This window comes from Paroedura picta, chromosome 7 (assembly GCF_049243985.1).
Source record: "Paroedura picta isolate Pp20150507F chromosome 7, Ppicta_v3.0, whole genome shotgun sequence".
Classification (NCBI taxonomy): domain Eukaryota; kingdom Metazoa; phylum Chordata; class Lepidosauria; order Squamata; family Gekkonidae; genus Paroedura; species Paroedura picta.
Window position 1 is genome coordinate 44077720 of NC_135375.1, and position 23888 is coordinate 44101607.

At 41.4% G+C, this 23888-nt stretch overlaps 2 protein-coding genes across 2 annotated transcripts in view; one reads left to right on the forward strand and one right to left on the reverse strand.

Annotated features, from left to right (window-relative positions):
- Nucleotides 1-4882: 4882 nt before the first annotated feature.
- RIOK2 (RIO kinase 2) lies at nucleotides 4883-17439 on the reverse strand. The gene is made up of 10 exons (XM_077347684.1): nucleotides 17267-17439; nucleotides 15317-15455; nucleotides 14337-14453; nucleotides 13602-13777; nucleotides 13057-13145; nucleotides 10583-10774; nucleotides 10296-10388; nucleotides 8930-9436; nucleotides 7979-8075; nucleotides 4883-5380 (listed from the first exon to the last, which is right to left on the reverse strand). The coding sequence occupies exons 1-10, from the start codon at nucleotides 17330-17332 to the stop codon at nucleotides 5219-5221; spliced, it is 1638 nt and encodes a 545-aa protein (XP_077203799.1). The 5' UTR covers nucleotides 17333-17439; the 3' UTR covers nucleotides 4883-5218.
- LOC143842462 (uncharacterized) overlaps nucleotides 17436-23888 on the forward strand; it is a 73394-nt gene continuing 66941 nt past the window's right edge. Inside the window, exons 1-2 of the mRNA XM_077347683.1 lie at nucleotides 17436-17544; nucleotides 17678-17835. Of these exons, the coding sequence (XP_077203798.1) occupies nucleotides 17785-17835 (51 nt within the window). The 5' untranslated portion in view covers nucleotides 17436-17544; nucleotides 17678-17784. The remainder of the gene's footprint in view (nucleotides 17545-17677; nucleotides 17836-23888) is intronic.

Consider the following 23888-nt stretch of genomic DNA (forward strand, 5'->3'; position numbering starts at 1 on the left):
CAATTACTGTATATAGCCACGTATAAGCCGAGGAGCACTTTTTCAGTGTGAATACGTGCTGAAAAATTCTGCTTATACACGAATATATATGGTAACCAATTATGTGATATGTTTACAATGATTTGAACTATTTTACTTTTTGCCCTGAATGCCTATAAATCATCCCTTTGCTCAACTTTTTTCAAAGTGTAGTGTAGAAATTTTTGTTCAGGCTGAGCTAAGGGCCACTTCACATGCTATTTATAGACACAGGTGCTACCTCACTAAATATTTAAAATATGTTAATGATTTAAATAAGTCTCCTGACAGACTACATATGGCTTCTGGAAGGATATAACAGCCCTAGGGTAAAACAAAAAAATGCCATGCCTTCAAGATTGGATATTTGCAAAGAAATTCCTCAGTAGTTTTTTCAGTTTGCAGCACTTGGCCACAAGATTATATAAATAAACAAACTTCAAACTTATTCTAAGTATATAGCCATTAAAAATGCATTTGAAGAACGTTGATATAGCAATTCTATCATGCCTCCTTAATATGTGAATTTGTTAAGACGGCCAGGAACATTATTGACTTAACCTCTACATTTCCTGAAACAGCCAGTAAATAAAGTAAACTTTGTTTGAATAACCAGATATGAAATATTAATGTAGCACTGCAGAAGTCATCCCTTGCATAAACTTTACGGTGACCCTTGATGACTTCAGATATTTCAGGAATTCTACTGCTGCTCTTGATATATATCAAGCCATTTTTCATCTCTAAAAAATGCTGCAATCTAAATACAATTGAAGGTTAAGAACAGTTTCTTATGGTCAGTCCTTGGAATGAAATAATTAATGCTTTTAACAGTGCAATCCTAAACAAAGTTGCCCTGTTATAAATCCACGGACGTCAATGGCTAAGGATACAATAATTTTGCTTTAGGAGTGCTCTCCAAATCCCACAGTGTCCAGCTTAGACAAAGCCACAGTGTGGCTGAAACTTCATTTGCTTGCATTAATCCCTTGGGATTCTCTCTACTCCCACTGCATGTCTAAGTGTAGAGCCTGCTGTTCCCATACTGTGCATACTTTACTCAGCACACATGGAGGTTTCCTCTGGCGCTTCTGCTCCCTGATGCTGGGTACTTGGTCACACGATGTCTCATGACTGCAACAGCACCCATATTCCCTCCAGTTAAACCAGCATTTTGTTCTTCTCCAGGCCCCTAGTATACAGCATACTCCTGTTCTTTGTAGGAATGCCCTGAGCACTGGGGACCTCAGAGAGCACCCATTGCTGGATGACTGCATGACCTGTAGGAGGAAACAATGCTTTGTGTTCTACCTACCAGCAGCATGCCTGACTAAAGAACAGTAGGGGAGCTGAGACCTCTGCAGAAGCATAGAAGGGCTCCTTTTGTGTATATGCTGCTAACAAGCACAGAAGGAAAGGAAGGATTGTGTTATCAGAATGGAAATTCCTAAGAAAGGTTTCTTTTTCTCACTCTTCCAATGTAAAGCCCACACGGATGGTGTTAATAATCTACAGTATAAAAGATAATCCACTCTTCCTTCGAGATGCTTATTTTTAAAATAAATTACAAGTGATTTTTCATCATTTTCCACAACAGAATGAATCGCATAAATTTAGTCCTAACCCCTGCTTGATCAAGGATTAGCCTAAAGCATCCCTGACAGGTACTTGTCCAGCCACTGCTTAAAGACTGCCAGGGAGGGGGAGCTGGTCATTTTATCTAGTTACCTTGCTACAAACAGTAGAGAAGGTAAAAAAACCCCCAACAATACCCAGATAGAGAAATTCTAAAACTTCTCAGCAGCCTAAGGACATTAACAGATCCAGACACACTAAAATTTTACAAGCAGGAAAACCAAGTCTTTTAAACACAAACAAGTAGAATTTGTATTACTCAGCTTGACCTGAATAAATCACAATTTCATTTTAGAGCTGTAGAAACTGTATATCTGCTGTGGAGCTTGTGATTTTGTCTCTCTTGAGCCAAATGTCTAGTTCCATATATTTACGTGACCTGTAAGAAAGGTGGTTTCTAAAAGAACTGCAATTGTTTTAATTTCTTGCACCCTTCATATAATAAATATTTGTTCATAGACGTCTAGAAATTTTTTAAAAAACAAACCTTCCAAATATATGCACAGGACATTCTATATCTAAGACTAAACCTATTAATACATCCTCTGAAAAATAAGCTTAAGAATTAATACATTCAGTCATACAAGACTAAATGCCTCCTTGAACTTGCAAAGCTAGTTTTATATTTATTTGTGTACTGTCTGGTGGTGATAATGGGGTGTGTGGGGGAACCCTTTCCAGTAATTTTATGCACACCACTTGCCGTTGCTTATTGAATGAGCAGGGATATGCAAACTCAGCCTTATGCCACAGATTTCAAGTAAATGCAGACAATGAAAATCAATGGACTGACTCAGAGCATGCCTCTGCATAACTTACGGTGCCTCTCGAAGGTAAGTACGCAAACTGCTTGCCTTGAAAGCACTCAGTCTTAAAAGATGAGTATTCTGGCAGCCATGTTTGATTTGTGAAAGCTGTTTCATGCTGTTCTTTGTGAGGAGCAGGAAAGCGTAAATTAGCTTCTATTATGGAACCGTCTGAAGGGTTTCTTCAAATTTACCAGTCTCCCCTACGCTTAAGCCAACTGGCTTTCAAAATATATTTAAAGGATCCTTCTGTATGTCCCTGGGCATCAACTATAGTTTTTGGGTGACACATCTGGCATCAAGCAAAGCCTGAGCCTTGGGTGTTGTGGCTGCAGCTCTGTGGAACGGGGTTTCTGAAAAGGTTTAGGAGACCCTTCGTGCTTTAGGGGGCACTGCAAGGCCTGCATGTTGGCCCAGGCCTTTGAACGGCAGCATCTGCCACTCAGTGGCAGTGAGGGTTTGGGTTTGCTATTTTAGTTTTGGTTTTAATTGAAAATGTTTTCAGAGAGTATTGTAAGCCACCTTAAACCACAAGGAAAGGCAGGATAGAATGTTTCAATAAAATGTGATTGTGAAAAATGATTGTAGCAGTGGGATTTCAGTGCTTGGAAAGAGGATATGGAGTTTGAAAGCGGCCCTGGGATACTGTGTCCCACAAGCACAAGCTACACGCCCCCAGCATCCCTGGGACAGCAAGACCTCCTCATGACTGGGGCAAGCGGTCTGGTGTGCTGTGCTGCAATACTCTCCTGAGGAGTGAATGAAAGCTTTTACACATGGGAGGAAATACTCAGCCACACCACAGGATGGAATTATGCTCTGGAAGAAAAGTAGTTGGTTCTTATATGTCGCTTTTCTCTACCCAAAGGAGGCTCAAAGCAGCTTACAGTCGCCTTCCCATTCCTCTCCCCACAACAGACACCCTGTGGGGTGGGTAAGGCTGAGACAGCCCTGATATCACTGCTCAGTCAGAACAGCTTTCGCAGTGCTGTGGCAAGCCCAAGGTCACCCAGCTAGTTGCACGTGGGGGAGCGGGGAATCAAACCCAGCTTACCAGAGTAGAAGTCCACATTCTTAACCACTACATCAAGCTGGCTCTCTAGGCATACTTAAGTTCACACAACCTTTTCTTTCTTGATCAGATCAGAATGTTGAAAGCTAGTCTGTGGTTTAGCTACTTCGCTTTATCAACCCAAACAGAAGGGCCAGTACTTGTTCATATTTATATTCTTTGCCCTCTTAATACCATTCAGTGGAACTCCATCTTAAGAGTAACAGTGCAGTTGTTTTGTTATTAGAAACTAGGATATAACACAATGCAGTGATTATATTGGGCCAGGATCCATTTTGTAGAAATATTTGAGGGTTGGATCCAACACAAAATTTCCACTTGTGTCAGACCTGTAGTGCAAGGAGAAACACAAGAAAAAGACAGTGGTAACTCTTTAGAGTGGGTCAAACTTATTGTATCTCCTCTTGCATTTTTCCTTGCGCGGTGTCTTGTGCAACCAATTGTTCAGCACTACAAGATATAGGGAGGAAAATGAATAGTTCTTAAAACTCGGCAGCTTGCTAAGTCTCTGCAAATGTCTGCTCCTCAGTTAGATTTAGCGCAACAGCTACACTTACATTCTTGTTTTTAGAGAAAGAAAAAAAAAGGTTTACTTGCTGTACAAAGGTGGCACCTGGCCCCACTTCTTCTGGCTAAGGCGTTATCATGATCTTCTGTTATAGGACAAACACTTAAGTTATTGAATACATATGAACAAAATTTATTAGCAGTTGCACAGACCTGCTCAGAGATAGAGTGCCTGTTGGGCCTGTGCAACCTCATTTTTATTACTTGTCAGTTTGGGCGAGATTTATACATAAGACCTTGAGGGTGTGGAGAAAAATCAAGTAAGAGCTTCTGGGTTCAAAGCTCAGCTATTCAGGAAAGGTTTGCTAAACTCTGGGCAAGCCCAGAAATGAAAATGTTGCCAGAGGCGTTAAATCAAAGTACTCGTTAACTTAAATGTAAGGCAGTTTGGTTGCAGTGAAGGCAACGAGACTCACACCATGAAAATTGTAGTAAGTGAACGGCACACTGCTCCTGAAGGGCCAGCCCCAGCTGATTAAACCTGTGGATAATCCAATGGACACTTACTAAGAAATAAGTGATGCTAAAGCCAGCAGGACTCATTTGTAAGTAAACATGTATAGGAAGGATTACACCAGGGGTAGTCAAACTGCGGCCCTCCAGATGTCCATGGACTACAATTCCCAGGAGCCCCTGCCAGCGAATGCTGGGAATTGTAGTCCATGGACATCTGGAGGGCTGCAGTTTGACTACCCCTGGATTACACTATAAATCATTTAAAAGATTATAATGTGTTAAATTTGCAACAGTTGAAGCAAAAAAAAATTATTGGACTACAGACATCTTTAATCACTTGACCGATTTATATTCTCTGCAAACCCAAAAGGATGTTACGTTTATTCCTCAAAGAGTGGTGTGGCGAATAAAACACGAGGTTTCCTCTTCAGAGTCAAAAGTCTCTCTGGGTCCATCCAGGCCTTAGACATCACTTGGGTAGACCTTTGGGTTTCTACCTCTATGCTCTCCTTTAATATATTCAGTTTAAATTTGTTTTTTTTTTACATAATTTACACACTCAATTGAAACATAAAGAACAAAATGCAATGGTTGAGTCAAAGAGCCACCTCTTTCACTGGTTCGTGTGCCGCAAAACAAGTTGGAAAACTATTTCTATCGATAATCAGCCCCAGAAGCTAGCAGCATCCACACTGGACTTAATATTTTGCATGTGTTCCCGGCGCTGTTTGGTGTAAACACTTGCTTCTCCTTTCTGCAGTCGCCGTCTGGCAGCAGCTTTTTGCTGTTTAGTCAACTGATGTTTTATCTTCTGTTTTACCAGTTCCTGTAAAATATTTGGAAAACCCAGTCACCAATCCCTGTTTGCAAGATACAGGACATACGTAGAATGCACGTACTCAAAGGGGAAAGCATAATGAAGCTGATACTTCACAAAATGGAACTGGAGTTATGCAGGTTTCACAACTCAAACCAGAGCTGCTCAGGGTGATCACACCCTGAAGGAACAAAAAACTTATTGCTCTAATACTAGTCTTAACAGATTTAAGAAATGGGCTGGCAGCAGGCTGTTCCCCCTTGTGGCTGAGAACTGTAATAGCTTCTTGATACCATATATCAATATTGCTCATCAACTGTACACTTGAATTTTTCTTTGAAGCAGGCAAAGAAAACAAATTAGTTTTAGGAGGATTACAGAACTCTGGCACAGGGTATGGGAGGAACAACCCTGGCTAGTTTTATGTAACAGTTTCTAACACCCTTTAATACAAAAGTTATACTTCGAAAAGATACAAGTGATCACTCACTGGCCAACCCATTAAGTACAGCTAAATGGGTTAGCAACAGCTGCTTAGTTTGATTTATTACTAGATTCACGTCTGGAAGGCTAATAGTGCTCACATTCAGAAATAATGTGATGGCTCACAATCTCTGGCTATGATACAGTCTGCACATGGGAAGAATTATGTATATAGGATTAATGCATGTGGGAGGGGAATATTCAGTAGGCTACTAGATCACACCCTTTGAATTTATTTTCTACCTGCATATAAAAGGAAGAGTCAGTAAGGCTCAGAAATGAAAAGATAATTCCTAATACAAATTGCCTTGGGAACAGGTAGTAAGACATAGTACTTCTGGGGAGATGTACAGAAAAACTCCAACTGTATATATGACTTGCTCTTGAATCTCAAGATTTCTTCAGAGCTCTATTGGGCTTATATCCTTTCAGTCAGCCTAGCAGCAGTTGTATACTAGGAATTTTAAGAATTTAGAAGACAAAGGATGCATTGTTTTGGTCCTTCTCTTTTGTCAGCAGATCTCTGGACTTCAAGAGTGGGATTTGTTTACCTTTCAGACCCTACTCCTAAGGTCTGCCAGCTGGTAATGAAAGAGAATGGTCCCCATTGTCAGCCAGACTACTCTTGATCCAGTTGGGTGTAGAAGAGGGTCATTGGGCATCCATTGAAGTCACGGAAAAGCTTCTCTCTCCCCCCTCCCTCCCCATTCCAGCCAGAAACACAGTTAGAATGCTGGAAGGTTCTGTTTGTGGTCATGGTCTCTAATTGAAAAGCTTATTTAATCTACACTGCAGCTACTCCCTCCCCCCATATCTGTTAACGAAAAAATTAGATGCCACTTTCTATTATTTTCCCATCCTCTCCAGTCACATGCTACAATTAACAAAACACAAGGCCATTTTTACCTCCTATGGGGAAAAACCATGTTCTGTTTGTATAACCAGTTGAAGGCAGTAGACTGTAAGGTTTTGTAGAAGCATGTGAAAGTGCAAATGAAGCAAGTAGTAAATATGCTTCATGCAGGTTTGCAGAAAAATATTCCCCATGATGATGTACTGTGTTTGAATTGTTGGCTAACTTGGTGATGTTTGTCAAATGCTCAAGCCACTCTGCAGTTGCTGAAGCTGCATCATTTTGAAATTATGCAAGAAATGCATTATCCTGGAGCTAAAGTTAATGAATATTTAAAAAATAATGTTATCTTTTAAGGTTTCCGTTATTAATGACCTTAGTGTCAATGATGACAGTTCATTATCTCAAATTCAAGTATTCAGCTCTTTCAGAAGAGATAACTGAGCTGGATTCAATTAGAAGATAAAGCACATATTTGAATTTAACCATAGATGAGGTGCCTCCATCACTGAAACTTAACATCATCAGCTATTTTTTGTGCCCCAAGAATCCTTGACTGACCAATGGCTCAACATTTAAAATAAATGTCTGAAAGAATAAGGAGGGAACCTACCAAGAAGCAACCCAAAAGCAATTTCTCCTGTATGGCCCATTATGCACGGGCCATAATGCCCGCGCTGGCGGCATCAGCGCTTCGGTTAAAATCATCCATAACGCTTGCTGCCGCTACCAGCACAGGTGCCTCTCGGCCCAAGGCTATGGAAGGCCCGCAGTAAGTGACCGCGTGAACTTCAGTAGCTTCCTGGGTAAGCCAGGGCTGCAGTGGGCCAGCTCAGTGCATCATCGCCAGGCTTATCGGCCCGCCCAGCCCTGACTCTATGGTGTCCCTATAGGGACACTGCCCGCCCCTGCGGGCTCCACGGAGCCCCGGAACTGGCAGGGGAGATCCCCTGCCCCCACCTGGGATTGCAGAGGGGGCTTGGGCACTCCTACTCCCTTCCCAGGCTGTCCAAACCTCCCCCCCCCCGCCATGCCAGCTTACCTTCTGGCCCCTGCATTCAGCACGCACTTGCTACGCCGGGGCAGCCCAGCATGCGCTGCCCCTGTGCATACACGGGGAAGGGCGGGGCATCCTGCCCTGCAGCAACGACATAGTGGCAGCGCACAGTAGCTGCCGCTGTGCATAAGAGGCCTTCGAGAGCCTGTGAAATAATGAGTACTGTAGAAAAGGTTCTTGGTGGACAGTTCCTTAAAAGCATTACGTCACTTACTGGAGGAATTGTTGACCGACTGCCAGCACTGCCGACTGAAGTGACGCTTGTAGTTCTTGTTCGGTGGTCATTGATGTGAAACATGCTCTCATTATCTCTGCAAAAAAGACATTGCGTTTGCAGTCAGCCCCCTTTTAATCAGATCTTTACCAATAAACTCTTCCAACATAATCCAGGTGGAGCAATTACACAGAGCCTTCAAATAGGTCCAATCCACTCGGAAATGACTCCTGCATAAGTGCTACTAAAATGTATAGGACTTGCTCAGCATCCTGAAGTTCAGTGGTGGTATTTCTATCTGTAATACTTGCCAATAGGCAGACTGCTTACTCTACCCACACTGGCAGTAACATGTATTGTTCAACTGCACCGGAGAATGTGGATAGTGTCCATCAAGCTCTTTCCCCCATTTTAGTTTCCTGTATTAGATGCCAAGAAATTGCCTACTTTATTGATGAGAACACCGTCTGAGTAAGGTGATGAACATTTAAATTAACTATTCTGTTACCAAAGAACATTTTTCTGATTTGCATCAGTTATTCCACATATGCAAGGATGCAAAGTTAAGAGCTGGTAAGGAGCATCTGAAAGCTGCAATTCAGGGGACTTTCAGGTGCTCAAGTCCACAAAGTACAGTCATTCTTGACACTGCCAAACATGAAGTATCAATGCAAAAGTCATATAGGCCATCTGTCGGTATTTATCCATGGGACAAGTATACACACCAAAGCATGGATGAGCATTTCAATTAGTATAAGGTGACTTTTATAGGGCTTGTCAGTCTTTTGAGTATCGTCATGGCAAAAAGAATTTTGTTAAAGTCTAAGCTTTGGAAAAAAAATTGTTTTAATTCAAATCAGAACACTAGAAAAGGAATAAAGGATCTCTTGGAAAGGGAAAACAAAGAACACACCTATGAACAGCCCCTCAACAATCAATACAGATCTATACCTGAAAGGCCTGAATTCTCTGTTTAATCTTGACAAGTCAACCAGTTCAGGGCATTCATCTTCATTCTCTTTGTCAGCAGGATCTTCTCCTTGACCTGTCTGATCTTCAATTTTGATGGATTTTTCAATTTTCTTGTTATCCTCTGAAAAATCAATTACAGAGCTCGTAGCTTCAGCCCTGTCTCCTGCAGCAATAATTTGTCCTTCTACTGATTGTAAGACAGAGCAAAGTTCCTTCAAACCTAAACTTTGCTCACTTTCATCAGCACTGTCTTCTTCTTCACTGGTTTGCTCTGACTCTTCAGAGTCATCTTCCACTTCATCTGTGAAGCCTCTTTCTGGTGCCCTGCAGAATCTCCCTTTCCCTTCAGCACCTTGTTCAGGTGGAGAAAATTCAGCTTTATGGCCCTCATCATCAAGACCAGCTGGGTAAAGCAGTTCATCATCTTCCTGCATTTCTTTTGTGTAACCACTGGCTGCAATTTCTATATCAAGAGAACATTCCTTCCTGGTGATGTAAAAAACGAGGGAAGGAAAAATTAGGTTTCCATTTATGCTTAGTAATTCTTTACAATGAAACTGTTTAAACCATCTGGTTGGAATCGCTGAACTGGAATCTCAGTGTAATTTTAGGGTGTGTCCAGATCAATTTATGCACATCCAGATATTTGGTACAGGGTGGAATGGAGTCCTCAGACCAGATCAGGCAACATTTGACCTCAAGGATCAGCTATAAATGTGTGGACAAAAGCATTTATTTTTAATTAAAGGGAAGGGAAGAAGAGAACTGGGTAGAGGAACCAGGGGAGATCAACTGTAGCAAACGTTGTATTTTTCTAATTAAAATACCAGTTATTATGAGAAAGCCCAGTAGAAACCATAGGAGGATGATAATCCTGCAAACAGCCTCCTGAGACCCCCCTGATCAGGATGTACTGATTTTGTAGAAAAAAGAAGAACCAGATGGTTGTCCTCACCATGATTCCCACCATCTATCTGATAAAATTTTTTGTGTTGTCTTTAACAAGTGGTTAGAGAAACACTTCCAGAACATCAAAACTAATACATTCTAAACAATTACAGTGATTTACTAGGAAATACTTATTTTGATCAGTGTTACAAGGAAGTCCTATTTTAAAAGAAATCACTGTCCCGAGGATGTATCCGCATGGAAAAGATGACATGTGAGTCAAACCCTCCATAGGTTACAGAGATCCAGGCACCAGAAGCCATTCATGTAATCGTGGCAGCTAAAGACTATGTTGCCACAACTGAAGAAATTATGATAGAATATTGCAGCTGCATCTACAGAGGTGTGATTCACTCCTTATGTCACTAAGGCAAAGGTCACTCTGAAAAGAGATTACCTGATATCCTTGAAAGTTGGATAGAGTTCACTTTCATAACTGAAGCGTTTCATAAAGAAATCACGAATACATTTCACATCTCTGTCAAAGTACCTAAACAAGGAAATTATTTTACAGTAATTAACTGACCTTTAAAATATCAAGTACAGATTCACCATTATATGCACATGTTAATTCTGTCAGAAGCCATGCTGGAGTTTTTATTTCTTGCAGAAGGGATTAAAGCTCTCATTAATGTCATCATTAAATGGTCAGATTCTGGAAACACTAGCAGGCTGTGAACATACCATTCAGCATTTGGGTGAGAGGTGGACACCATCTGTGGGAAATCGATCATCGTGATACGATCCTCGTTATCCAGCATGAGATTGAACTCATTGAAGTCCCCATGAATCAAGCCACAATTTGCAAGCTTTACAATTAATTCCATTAATTCACTGTAAAGTGAGGCAGGATCTTCAAGATGATGCACTTGACACCTAAGCAATAAGGAGTCATTAGATTATTTAATACACAGTTGAAGAGAAATACCCAAATCTGAATATCAGAAACTGCACCAGATTCAAGTTTAGATTAACTGCAAACTATTCTTAAAAAAAAAATAGCAAAAAGGAAACGGCCGCTGTGCTCTTCCCACCACTTTCCCTTTCTGGAGAGGACTGGGTAGTGTTTGGGTTAGAGAAAGGAAACTGCCCTGGGGGATGAGCAAACTTCTGCACATCTGTTGGGAAGATCCATTCAACACCACATCTAGTCTGACCTTCAATGGCTGGCCACCCAGAAAGGCAGTTGCGTCTTATATAAAGAGGTGGACTGGTTATAAACTAACAATAATAAAATAATGATAAAAGGGATAATTCATACAATTGCTATTTGGATACTTTAGTCAACAGCAAAGCATATTTGACGAATCATGCCTTTTTCCAAAGCGCATATGAACAATTTTTTGCCGGCGACAAGAAAATATTGCCTTGAAATTTACTAATAATTCAATCTGCTTGCTCTCCAGGCAATTATATTTCCCCCCGAACATTCCTTAATTTCAGTAATTTTATTCACAGCTAGAAATTCTCAATAGTACTTTGGTTTTAAGCAGGCAAACTGAGTATAATGGCTTGCTGAAGAGGTTATTTTAGGGATGCAAACACAACTCTTTAGAATATTACAATTGTGAGCATAAGAGATCTGAAAAACAAAATTATTTTAGTAACAGCCAACTGATAGTGATACGCCTTACCCAGAAGATAAACTAGACTGGGTCTCTAGGGTAACTGAGAGTATTATTTGCCAAATTCACTGATGTGCATGCCACATCTTTAAAATATACACTAACATCCTACAGGAAAGACGAAGATGACCGCCCCCAGTTCAAAACAAAGACGTGCCATTTTCCCAAGTATGGATTTACTTCCAATGCCTGCTCTCTATCCTGTACAATTTTAAAGCCACAGGTGTGTACCATGTGTTTTAAAGAACTTTATATTTATATGCTTTATATTCAAGATATTATAAAAAGGACTGGAAAATGAATTTTGCTTTTATTACAGTTCAAGTGTAGAATGGACTCCTTTATGTTGGAAGGAGCTTGCACCAGACGCCTGCATCGTTACCCTTAGAACGTGACTTTTCCCCAACTAAAGCTGATTTACTTTTGATCTAGCAGTAAGAGTCAGATTGGACCCTTTGCCCTTCAGCTGTGCAAATACATGCAGGCAGCACTTCTGTGTGCAAGCTTCAGTGATTGCATGCTGCTATTTAAGAATTACAGAAGAGAACATGAAACTACCCCTAAGCCTTAAACAACTTTAATTCCTCTCCTGAGTGATGATCATTCCTCTCCTCACGTTCTAATAAAAATAATCTCTGTGCTGAAAAAGAACTTCTTGAATTAAGAAAATGGCAAACAATGACGAGCGGCATAATTATGACCAGGCCAAGAGATACAGGCTTGGAAAAAGGCATACTTGCACCTAGGATCAGGCAACATCACAAACATGCAAAGCATTATCATTCTTGATAGATGTACAGGCAAAAAAGGAGTGTTTCCTCCAAGAAAAAAAAAAGGTAATAACAGCCTTACACTAGAAAGCAGAGAGCTGGATTCCTCCTCTAACCAGCTTGCCTATCTGTCCAGTGGCCAGCCAATCACCTTCCATCCCTCACTCATGACCACCCCTCCTCCTTCCACTTCCCTCCGAGGCTCAGCTCCGTGCTGCATGGGAGCTTTCCCTGCCAGTGAGTTCCCTTCCTGCGGGCCTCCAGCCTGCAGCCTTTCCAGGTCCTGGGGGGAGAGGCCATACACATAGTTCTTCCACACCCCTCACCCCGAATCTAGCACCCACTGTGTTCCTGAATGCAATGGGCTTTGTCCCTAGTACACAGATAAGGAACAGGCTGCATTAATCAGATCCATGGTCCTTTGGTACAAGAGTGTCAGTTCTGGCAGCCTCTAGGGTCTCTCAAGCTGTCCAAAGTCTGATAGTCAACAGAGTTCATAAATCAGTGACAGGTCTTCCATTAACTCATTGTTTTAAAGGATGATTCATGTTAGAAGATGAAGGTAGGTCACAATTCACAACCTTAACCTACTGCCTGTGATTTCTAAATCTTAATCCAGAATGCACAGCTTCACTCTTTCCACTGCTTTGTCCAAATGTCTCCTCTGGCAGACCATCAACTCATCATGATCACTACACCAGTATACTGCAAAGCAAACATACTTCCATATCATAAACAGTAGTTTAATTAAGTCAAGACTTACAGAGGATAGCCGCTGACAAGTTCCATTACTACTGCATGTCGATTGTAGTCACAGGGTTTAGGAACAGGAAATTTTCTATCATGTAAAGCCTGGAGGGGGAGGATAAACACAAGAAATCCTGATCTGAATGTATCTATTCTGAAATGACTGTATTATCAGTTTTTAACCAAAAGAAAGATGTCATCCCTCCCCCTGCTTTGCTTTGCAAAAAAGGATGCAATTTTCGATTCAGGCATACATGCACCAATACACTTTTTTAAAAGTATTGGAGAAGTGAAAGTTGGTTACTAAAAGTAAGTGCATACAGAAAAATCTTCAGAGTGCATACAGAAAAATCTTCAGACTTGCCTTATCAAACTTAATACAGTCATTAAACAAAACATCCCTCAGATGATCTTGAGAGATTAAGGAGGGAAAACTGGTCAAGAACTGATTGGTAAATCCATCACTCTGAATTGTGTCAGGAATCTGGAACACGCTCCTCTGTCCCTTTCAGCTTGAACTGTAGCCACTGTGTAGCAGAACAAGGGGACAACTCATGTTACCTTCATGTAGGCAAATTCCTTCATTGCGGCCAGACGAGACAGGTAGAGCCATGACATCTTGTGCCTGTGCTTGTGGTAGTCCCGTTTGTTTTTTAAATTCCGAAATGATGTCCTTCCAAGCCTATGCAACTTCAGTGCAAACTGTTCCTCTTCTTCATTTGCGACAATATAAATATCTTTAAAACATGGGAAAATGGCAAATAATTAGAATTCTCTATAAGCATGCACCATAATCATTCTGGTGCCACCTGCTTAATAGTTGGGAGAGATTTCACAATAGTGTGTAATATACAAACTGCAGCAACATTACCAATACTATGCCAAGTGCAGGCTTATCATATTACATTTTCAAGTAGCTAGACAATGCAGATTTTATAAGAGGCAAACACAAGGTTCAACATTCAATCCCCAGCATCTCCAGTTAAAAGAATCAGGTAGTAGGTGATGTGAAAGATAAGGCCAAGAAGAGTTGCTGCCTGTCAGAGTAGACAATATGGATTTTAACCGACCAACAATCTGATTTGTTAATTAGGGAAACCTTTTTCTTTACAGCGACTTTCCCTACGTGGAGCTTAACTTTATACTATAAAGCAGCCTCGTATGTTCAACCTATAAATGATGAACAATCACAGGAAATCTGAAGTGCTATTTAGATTAAATTTACTAGTGAAACAACTGTCATGTCTGCTAGATTTCTTTGCTAAAAGGGGGAAAAGCCACCATGTTTGTGAATACCTGATTCTTTGCCAACACCCATCTGGTTTCCAACAGAACAGATAACTTGACGAGAAGAAAGAGTTTTCAAGGCAAGGTAATCATATCCTCCATTAGTTAACCGATAACCTTGGACAGCTGTAGGATTAAAATATATGTAAGTGAACTATCTAATGAGTTATTCTTGTGTAAACATTAAACTAAAACTCTTTTTAAACTGAAAAATACCATAACAAAGTAAAGAGTCCTACAAAGTAAGGCAGATTTCATTTGGTATGTATCTGTGGTGGTCATAAATACTTACTTATTGAGATATTTATACCCTGCCTGTCTCAGGAAAGGCCTCTATTTTCTAGAATCATAGAGTTGGAGAGGCCAAATAGGGGCCAACTTTATATTTGGGTGTTCGCTACTCCTCCCAACTTGGTGTCATCTGCAAATTTAATGAGGAGTCCCTCCACCTCTCATCTAGAACATTGAGAAAAATGCTGAAAATTACCAGACCCAGTATTGAGTACTGTGGCACCCACTGTTCACCTCCCTCCAATCTGATAAAATAACGTTGAGAACTACTCTTTGGGTGCAGTTTTCTAATCAGTTCCCTTTCCACTTAGCCATCTGAAAATCCAGTCTGCAGTCCTTCAGTTTACCCATCAGAACATCATGGGGAACTTTGGCAAAAGCCTTACTGAAATCTTCACCACAACCACAACAGGAAGGCTAGTATGAGGGACACTGACCCAAGGTCACCCAGTGCAATTCCAAGGCACAGTATAAATCTGAACCTAGGTCTTCCAGATCCTAGTCCAACCACTACACCATGCTAGCTAGTATGCATTAGCCTTAGAGAGGACTGCATTTGGTGCAACAATTTAGAATTAAATGCAAGCATTGGAATTTTAAAAAAGCTGAATCAGACAGCAAACAGCCATTCCGTTCATCTGTCAGTAGTTGCATTCATTAACAGAGATTACTGAATGTTATCTTTAATTTAAACTCACTTTTAGTTTGTTCATAAGCCAAGAGTTTGTGTTTAGCTAATTCTCTCAGGATTTTGTTACACCCTCCATGTTTTAAACTGGCAATGGAGGCAATCAGGCTAGGAGGAACTATTTCATGGTTCTTCATACCCATTTCCACCTGAAACAGAGAAATAAAATTTTTGTTTTTAATTGTCAATTTCTGTTGTACTTTGCAATCCAAATGGTTTTTTGGAAACAAGTAGCATACACATTTTCTGAATAAACGTTTGCAAAAATTATTTCATACATTATGCCCATTACTCTTCACATTTTCTTCTTTATAAGACCTTGCCTTATTTATATTTGCTCATGCCACGACAGTCTAGCTTATTCGATGTTTAATGACTTTCAATTCAAATCAAGTTTTAAAATATACAGTTGTTAAATACTTAGTAATTGAAATAAACTCCATCTTCACTAACATAATGAGTCTTCAATTAGATTTATATTGCACTCCTGAAGCACTGGCCAAACCTACAAATTGCACTCCAGTTGATAAGCCCTGGCTTTCTTTGATTGCTGGGCATTCTGGGTGTGGGGGAACAAGGCCTGATCCAGTGGCAAACCCAATATCCCTCATTCAAATCAACCACATTCTTTCCCCTTGCCTGCTACTGAAGTACACACCAAACACATGTTGTGGTATCAGCTTTTATGGACTACAGCAGATCTCCTCAGATGTATGTTCTAGACCACCAGAAAAACAAACACATATTTACAGATGGACACAAGGACAGGTACACATGCATGGATGTACTGACACATAGATCTGCACGACATACATTAAACCAGCAGGTATGTCAGCCAGCAGTTCCGTGAGTGTACACATACTTGCTGACACAGAATACAGCTGATGACAAAAGGATAAGCCTACACCTAACCCTAATTCATTACACCTACTTTAAAAAAATCCTTTCTTGACTCCAAAGGGCATAGGTCTTCTCTTTCCACAGGGTTGCCAGGTCTCCCCTCACTATTGGCAGGGAGGAGGCCTGACAGCTCCAGGCTCAGAAACTCCTGGAGGGTTGAAGATGGAGCCTGAGGAGGATGGGGGACCTCAGTGTGGTAGAATACTACAGAACACATGGAAAGTTTCATTCGCAGCTTCGTCTACATTTATCCCTCAGGCTTATGTGACTATCAAGCTCTTTTTGGAGTGTATGAAAAACGTGGTTTCCTATGAATCATCAACTGAGAAACATCATATTGACAAAAACAGCCATTTTGATTTTCCTGTGTACACTTCAAGCAATAAACTGAAGTAAAAGACTTTAGACAATAATGTAGACATTATTATGCATCAAGCCATTGTTTGCATAAGCATTTCTTTCGGTGTTCGTATATCTCCGTGCAAGCCCTTATTCTAACTGTACAATGCCATAGAGTCCACCTTCAAAAACATCCATTCTCTCTAGGTGTGCTGATCGCCGTTGTATGGAGATAAGGGTGCCACCTGGAGACTGGCATCTACATCTGACCCGACCAGCCGAGGGTCCATCAACATGCTGCCATTATGAATTCCTGTCCTCTCTATCATTCTTTACTCTTTACTGTTACTTATAGCCACTGATTTCTCTGCATGGTTTCCAGTTCCGCTGTGTTCCATGTGAGCCGCCCCGAGCCTCAGGGGAGGGCGGTGTATCAATGTAATGTAATAAAGAATGAATGAATGAATGAATGAATGAATAAATGCCCCTCCATTATACCCCACAACAATTCTATGGGGGCAGGACAGGCAGGAAGCGATAAAGATCGACTTCACCACTCTCCACAGTCCCCGTCTAACTTCACGCCCTCAGCGGGTTCCGCCAGATCTCGACTCGTCCTCGAAGGGGCGGGGAAGCCTCTTGGCCGAGGCACCCCCATGGATGGCGCTGCCGCTCTGGGCCCACCCCGGGATGACCCACTCGGCCGCCGGCTGATCCTTACCGCAGTCAGTACCCGAAAGTGGTCCCGAGACAGGTACCGGAGCAAGGCGACGTTCAGCTTCCCCATGGTCTCGCCCAGCTCCCCCCGCCCCCGCGGCAATGCGCCCACCCGCAGCCAAACTCCACTAAACTCCCCGCCGCCGGCCCTTGCCTGGTCGACGAGTTCCGCGTCCGCATGCGCACTCTACAGCCTCCGCTGCAGCGCGCGTGCGCGTGCGGCCTTGGCGAGCCGGTCTTCTTCGGCTGAAGGGGCGGAATTAGGCCCTCTCGTCCTGGAAGGTAGGATGACTAAGAACATGGGAGCCTCTGGCTGAGTTGCGCCCTCATGTTGATTTCAGGTTTATCATTTGAGATGCTTAATTATGCCACGGAAATATTAAACATTTGCGGGGAAAATGTTTCTTTTCTTCAGGCTTTCAGCGGGACTGTTTATGTATCTGTAAGGCCAGCTGCCAAGGAAACGCGTCGCGCGGGAGAAAGCGACTCCAAACAAGGCGCTCGCTCAGCCTTGGAAGGATCATGAGCTCCCGGGGCGACCGCCCGGCGTCTCTGCCTCGGCCGTCGGCCAAGGTAACAGCCCCGCAAAATACTTTTGGATGGGGACTGAGCCCCTGAGAGTTTGGTGGCGGAGGGGAGGAAGAAACGAGGGGATGCACTTTAGACGGGTACACAGGAAAATCCAGCTGCAAAAGCATATTGAAAGTGCATTATTGTTGTTGCTGCTCTGATGATTAGATTTTTACCCTTCCCCTCCCTTCACGCAGTCTCGGGGCGGCTTACAGCTTTTGTCAGCCATTCAGTCATGCCTAACTTGGCGACCCCATCGCACAAATGTTGCCAGGATCCTCGATCCCATACTGCCTCCCACAGATGTGCAATGTTCCGACCAATGTCCACCCTGATCGCATCCAATCAGTTCACCCTTTGTTGGCCTAGTTTCCTTTTTCCACCGACCAATCCTAGCATAATTGCTGTATCCATTGAATTGGATTGCATGATATGGCCAAAGTAAGTGAGATGATATTTCCGACTTTATGTGCTCTAGTATTTCCTTGTTTGTGACTTTTGCTGTCCATGGAACCCGCAGAAGCCCAACACCCTCTCCAACACCAGAGTTCAAATGCATCAATTCTTCTTTTGAAGAAAATCCTATGATACAACTCTCAAACAGCTTACAGTACAGTTTCAATATAACAAGCAGTACAATTTTAATGTAACGTAATTAAAAAACATTAAAGCATTACAGTTTAAAATTTCCTATTGCAATTCCCTTTCCCTAGCTCCCCTGGCACCAGTTTTTCTGGCCTGTGGTTGGAGTTCTTTCTATGCCGGGGATCATCCAATTGTGCTTGGAGAGCTACAGTAGGAGAGGTGGGAGTGTGCAGAATATAGCTGCCAGTAGTCTTGGAAAAAATGTGAAATGTGAAATAGAAGCTTGTTTACCAGGTAATATTTTTTTTATCTCTGCCATGAAACATTTCAGCTGCGATGGGACACTTTTCTCTAAGTCTGTTGGCCACTCTAAACTGAGAAAATAGAATAGAATAGAATCATAGAGTTGGAAGGGGACATACAGGCCGTCTGGCCCAACCACCTGCTTAGATAGCAACCAAGAAGGAATCCATTTTCAAGATCAGACTTCGTAGTGTAATACATCAGTTCAGCTCCCATAGTGGGATTGGAAAATAGTCTGCGATCTACACCATCCAGTATCTGAATCTACCCAGGTACTGGAATCATATGGTGCAAAGGCATAACTGTACTGGTTGGATCTTGCAGACATGCCCTGGATATTCATTTGCGTGAGCTGAACATCATAGTGTTGTCTGTACCTACCTATACTTCTCACACTCGACTCCAAAGTGCAGGTTTGTAGTTTGGAAGTGCTGATAGATCCTGACCTACAGCTGGAACTCAGGTCTCATTCATGGCACATAACTGCTTAAAAAGAATTGCTAGCTGGTATGTTAGCTATGGCTCTTAGATGATATCATTGCTGAATATTATGTGCAGTTGAAATGTTAGATTGTTCCTTTGATGCATCACATTGATTTTTCAGAGTATATTTAAATATATTTTCAAGGTTTCCTTCTAGGTCTGTTTTATTTTAATTCTTCCTCTATAGGGTACTTTATGTAGCAAAAAAAAATTCAGTTTACATTCTTGTTTCTGCTATTTGCATCAGATGTAAAGTTACTGTTTTAAAAGATAGATAGTTGAAAGTTCACTTTTATTTAATGGCAGAAACTGTCTGAGAATATGCTAGCTATTTTCAGTGGTGGCTCCATAGTTATGGAGCAACCTCCCCAGGGAAGTGTGCCTAGCCCTCTCTCTTGATCTTTTGGAGGATTATGTTTATGTCTTCCTGAGTTCCTGTGGGTCACAAATATTTTAACTAAATAAGAAATAAAATTGCTATAGAAAAGTTGTTCTGGGGCCACTGTTTTCAGCCCAGCAGAATTTTTTGAAATTATTTTTTACTTTCCATCTTTAAAGGAACTAAGGATGGCATATGTTGGTGTTATCCCATTCTATCTTCTTCAGAACCCTAAGTTATATTTGGCATGACCAATCCAGCTGGGTTCATGTCACAATGAAGTCTGAGAGACAAACAACAAAAGGCCTCACTTGTTGGCAGAAGATGGGAGACAGATATATTTCTCTAGGAGAGAGCTCCAGAGTTCTGGTGCCATGCTCAAGAAGGCTCTCTCTCAGGCCCCACCCACCATAGAAGATGGGAAGGCACCCAAAACAGGGCCTCTGAAGATGACAGTAACTATTGGGCAGGTTCATAACATACCTAGGTGGTCCTCGAGATATGCTGGTCTCAAAACCATGTAGGTCAAGAGCAGCACTTTAAATCATGCCCAGAAATCACGCCAGTGTATGTGGACCAAGAGTTGAACAATATGATTCCTACAACCCACTGCAGTCAATGTCCTGTCTTCAGCATTTTGTAGCAGTTGAAGTTTCTGAACATGGTTCAAGGGCAGCACCATGTAAAGTGCATTGCCATAATGTAACCAGGGCATGGACCACAGTGGCCAGATCTTTTCTCTCCAGGAAAAGTCATAGCTGGCTAACCAGCTAAAGCTTATAAAGGCCGCTCTTGGCCGCTGCTGCCAATTATTTATTTAGCAGCACACCTGCTTTTTATGCTGAGATGATGGATTGTAAGAGACATATTATGACTACCAGTCTCAACATTTGACCCTCACAGTCAGTTGAAGAATAGATTTTTGTTTACTGTTTCCAATATTTGAAAAAGTTTTGCAATTGTGTGAATTATCCTGAAAGGATGTGAATAACTGCTGTGAAAGAGGGAAAGATTTAGAAAGTTCTGCAGCCAGTGCTTGTTTTTGCAAAATATTCCTCTAGAGGGCAGCACTTCACTCTTTAAGAGTTCACTGGGAAATGATAAAAGCATGACCAAAGCAATAAATTTGATTTCTGCTGTAAAGAATAACAAATTGTGCTTCATCTTTTTAAATGTTGCCATTTTGGATTTAAAAAATATGAAATGTTGTAAAGCTTTATTCAAAAAGTGAGCAAGGTTAGAATGAGAGGTTGAGGTTCAAAGAATGTCGCCCCCCCCCAAAAGCAGACACATTGAATTATTTTCCCCTAAAGCAAGGTGATTTAACCATCTTCTTTTTATTAAACATCTAGACCAGGAAAGAACAAGCTCTGTATGTTTGGAAGTGTCTTTGTTTCCTAGACTGTGGTCCAGAATCTTGTGTTATTTCATTAGGCTAGTTTCTCCAATTAAGTTTGTGCCATCAGATAGTAAGAGCACATAGCTGGATTTATGTTTCATTCAAATGAATGCAGTTTATTTCTTTCAAAATGCTTCTTTTCCATATCTTAAATTGTATTGAGAACTAGAGGCAAACCCCATTGAACCCAGGGGAACAGCAGTCGCTAGGATACACACCTGCACTGCCTTCTTGGGGGTTGGTTACATGGCAAAGCATAAATCATGGAGGGAGAAGGTATCAATATGGAAAAGAAAAGTCTACATCTTCCCAGTCCCACCCACAGCAACATTATTTTTCATGCTGTAATTTTCTGTGATGGTGACCCCCAAAGCATTCTTGAGATTGCAGATTGCAAGCCTCACATGACTTACTCATGAACAAACATTCCCAGGGCAGAGGCTTTTTCTGGGTACCCTAGGTCCCCGAGGGCCAGCAGGGGGCCATTTCAGGGCCTCCTGCAGCCCCCCCCCCCAACCTCCAGAAGGCATGCAGAGGCTGCCCCAGCTCCTCTCCTATATCCTCTGAGATGAAAATGGCCAGGGCAACTTACTGGTGGCAGGGTATGCTCTGAAGCTGACTCTTCTACTACCCGGCAAACTTCTAAAATCAGCAGGAAGTTGGAGGGGGATAGGTGACTCCTTATTAAGCCCTTCCAGGCTTAGGGCTGCCTCTTGATCGGGTATAAACTACCATAGCAGGCCATTCCTGGATGAGGGCCAATAGGTCAGTTTGCATTTTATAAAGTTTACTGAGGATGATGATGTTCATATACTTGTTATATAAAACTAAAGAGAACTTGTGGATACCTGTTACCATTTACTGATATTATTTTTTAAAGGTAGGCATTTCAGGGACCAGATGTGATTTGCTGGCCACCTGTTGGCCATGGCTGATTAAAGTAATGGCCTGGAGGTTACAAGCATATTTTCCTGCAGAATACAATCCCAAAGATAAGGTTCTATAATAATGACATAACATTTTTATCAAGTTACAACAAAATAGTGTGAGCACCACAGTTACCACAAGCACATACACCTACCAAATGTGTATAAAAACCCAGGACTGATAAAATACTAAATGGTGGCTTTCAAATTATAGAAATACTTTTATGTGCCCTGGAAATGAAATTGTCCCTGGGAGAGTGGAATGCCTTTTAAAATCTTTGAACCAGGATTGATATATGTGTCACTTTCTGTTTGACTTCCTGCTTTGGTGGCCTTTGTGAGAAAATCCCATACTGTCTTGTTATGGAACAGTTCCATTTTGAGTCAAATTTTTATTTATTAATCTTCAAATGAACGCTGCCTCTATAAACTTGCTGGTTTCTGCTACTTTAAGGGATTATTCCAGTTGTGGAGGATGATTTTCATCATGGGCAGAAAACTGGGAAATAAGGTAATAATTAATCATTTTTGTTGAAACACTTCAACCTGCTTATTCAGATGGTCATTAAAAACAAAACCAAACCTTGCATATTACCATTTCCCTTGGAAGTTCCCAAAGATTCATTCCATTGTAGTGAAATAACTCCATAAACATTCTTTTCTAAAACTGTATATTTATTGTGTAAAGTGCCATCAAGTTGCAGCTGTCTCGTGGCAACTCCATAGGCTTTTCCAGGCAAGAGACTAATTGAGGTGGTATGCCACTGCCTTTCTCTGCACAGTGAACACAATTCCTTGATGGACTCCCACCTGAATACCAACCAGATCTGACCTTTCATAGCTTATCATAGAATCATAGAGTTGGAAGGGATCTCCAGGGTCCATCCTCTCGCACAATGCTTCTGAGATCAGGTGAGATCAGGTGAGCCTGGGCCATCCAGATCAGGGTTTTATGTTTTGGAATATGCTGTAGCTATCACTGAAGGAAAGGCAGACAAATGAATACGCTTGGGTATTGTCCAGTAAGAAATAGCAAACACTGGATCTCTCCCATCCCCCAGCTTGGGAAAGACTATTAAAAAAGACTATTAAAAATTTAATGCAGTCCTTTCTTGATTTTTTAAAAATTAACTGTAAGTTATGGGAGTTAATTGTGCCCATTAAAATGCCATTCTTGATTTAGCTACTGCAAAACCAAAAGTGATTTGCTTAAAATGACAGTTGCTTTTTAAAATTATATTTCTTTATATTGCATTCTGAGCTCAGCCTCACTTTATAATTAAAAAAATCTACATAATGAGGCCATATTCTCCTGGGGAAAGTCTTATAAACCTGGACAAATCTATTTTTAAAAATGGTGATGAGAATTAAAATCCTTCAGCCGCCATTTTGGGGTTTGTTTAACAATGCGTGTAAGAGCAGTTGAGAGCAATTGAGAGCAATTGAGAAAGGGGTGACAACTTTTGCAGTGACAGGAGATTGTGGGGGAGGGAGACAGTGGGTAGGGGCATGCAACAGCTGCCATTCTATATCAAGACAAGGTGCAGAGTATATATCTACTGGAAATGTAACATAATTTTTGAAGACCTTTGTAAAATAATCGGTGTATGGATTATATGTATAATGTGGAATAATTTCAATTTTTCTTCTGTAATAAGGGAGACCAGGGTTGTCTTATTATTGTAAACCGCCGTGAGCCCACCAGGGAATGGTGGTATCTAAATTGCAATATAAATTTAAAATATAAATAAATAAATCTGCACTTACATTTTTTCTTCATTCTCATTCCTTCCGAATTCTGATTGCTTTGAAGCTGGATTTTCTAACAGATCTGCAGCCATCCTTTTCCTGACCTGAAACAGGTCCCAAGTCCATGCCTTCTGCAACCGGTCTCCTGTCTACTTCCCATTTGTGTGAAGCTCCAGCTGGCATTGAAGGAGCACAAGGCTAGAGAGAGCTTTATTTCCTGCCTTTTGTCAAG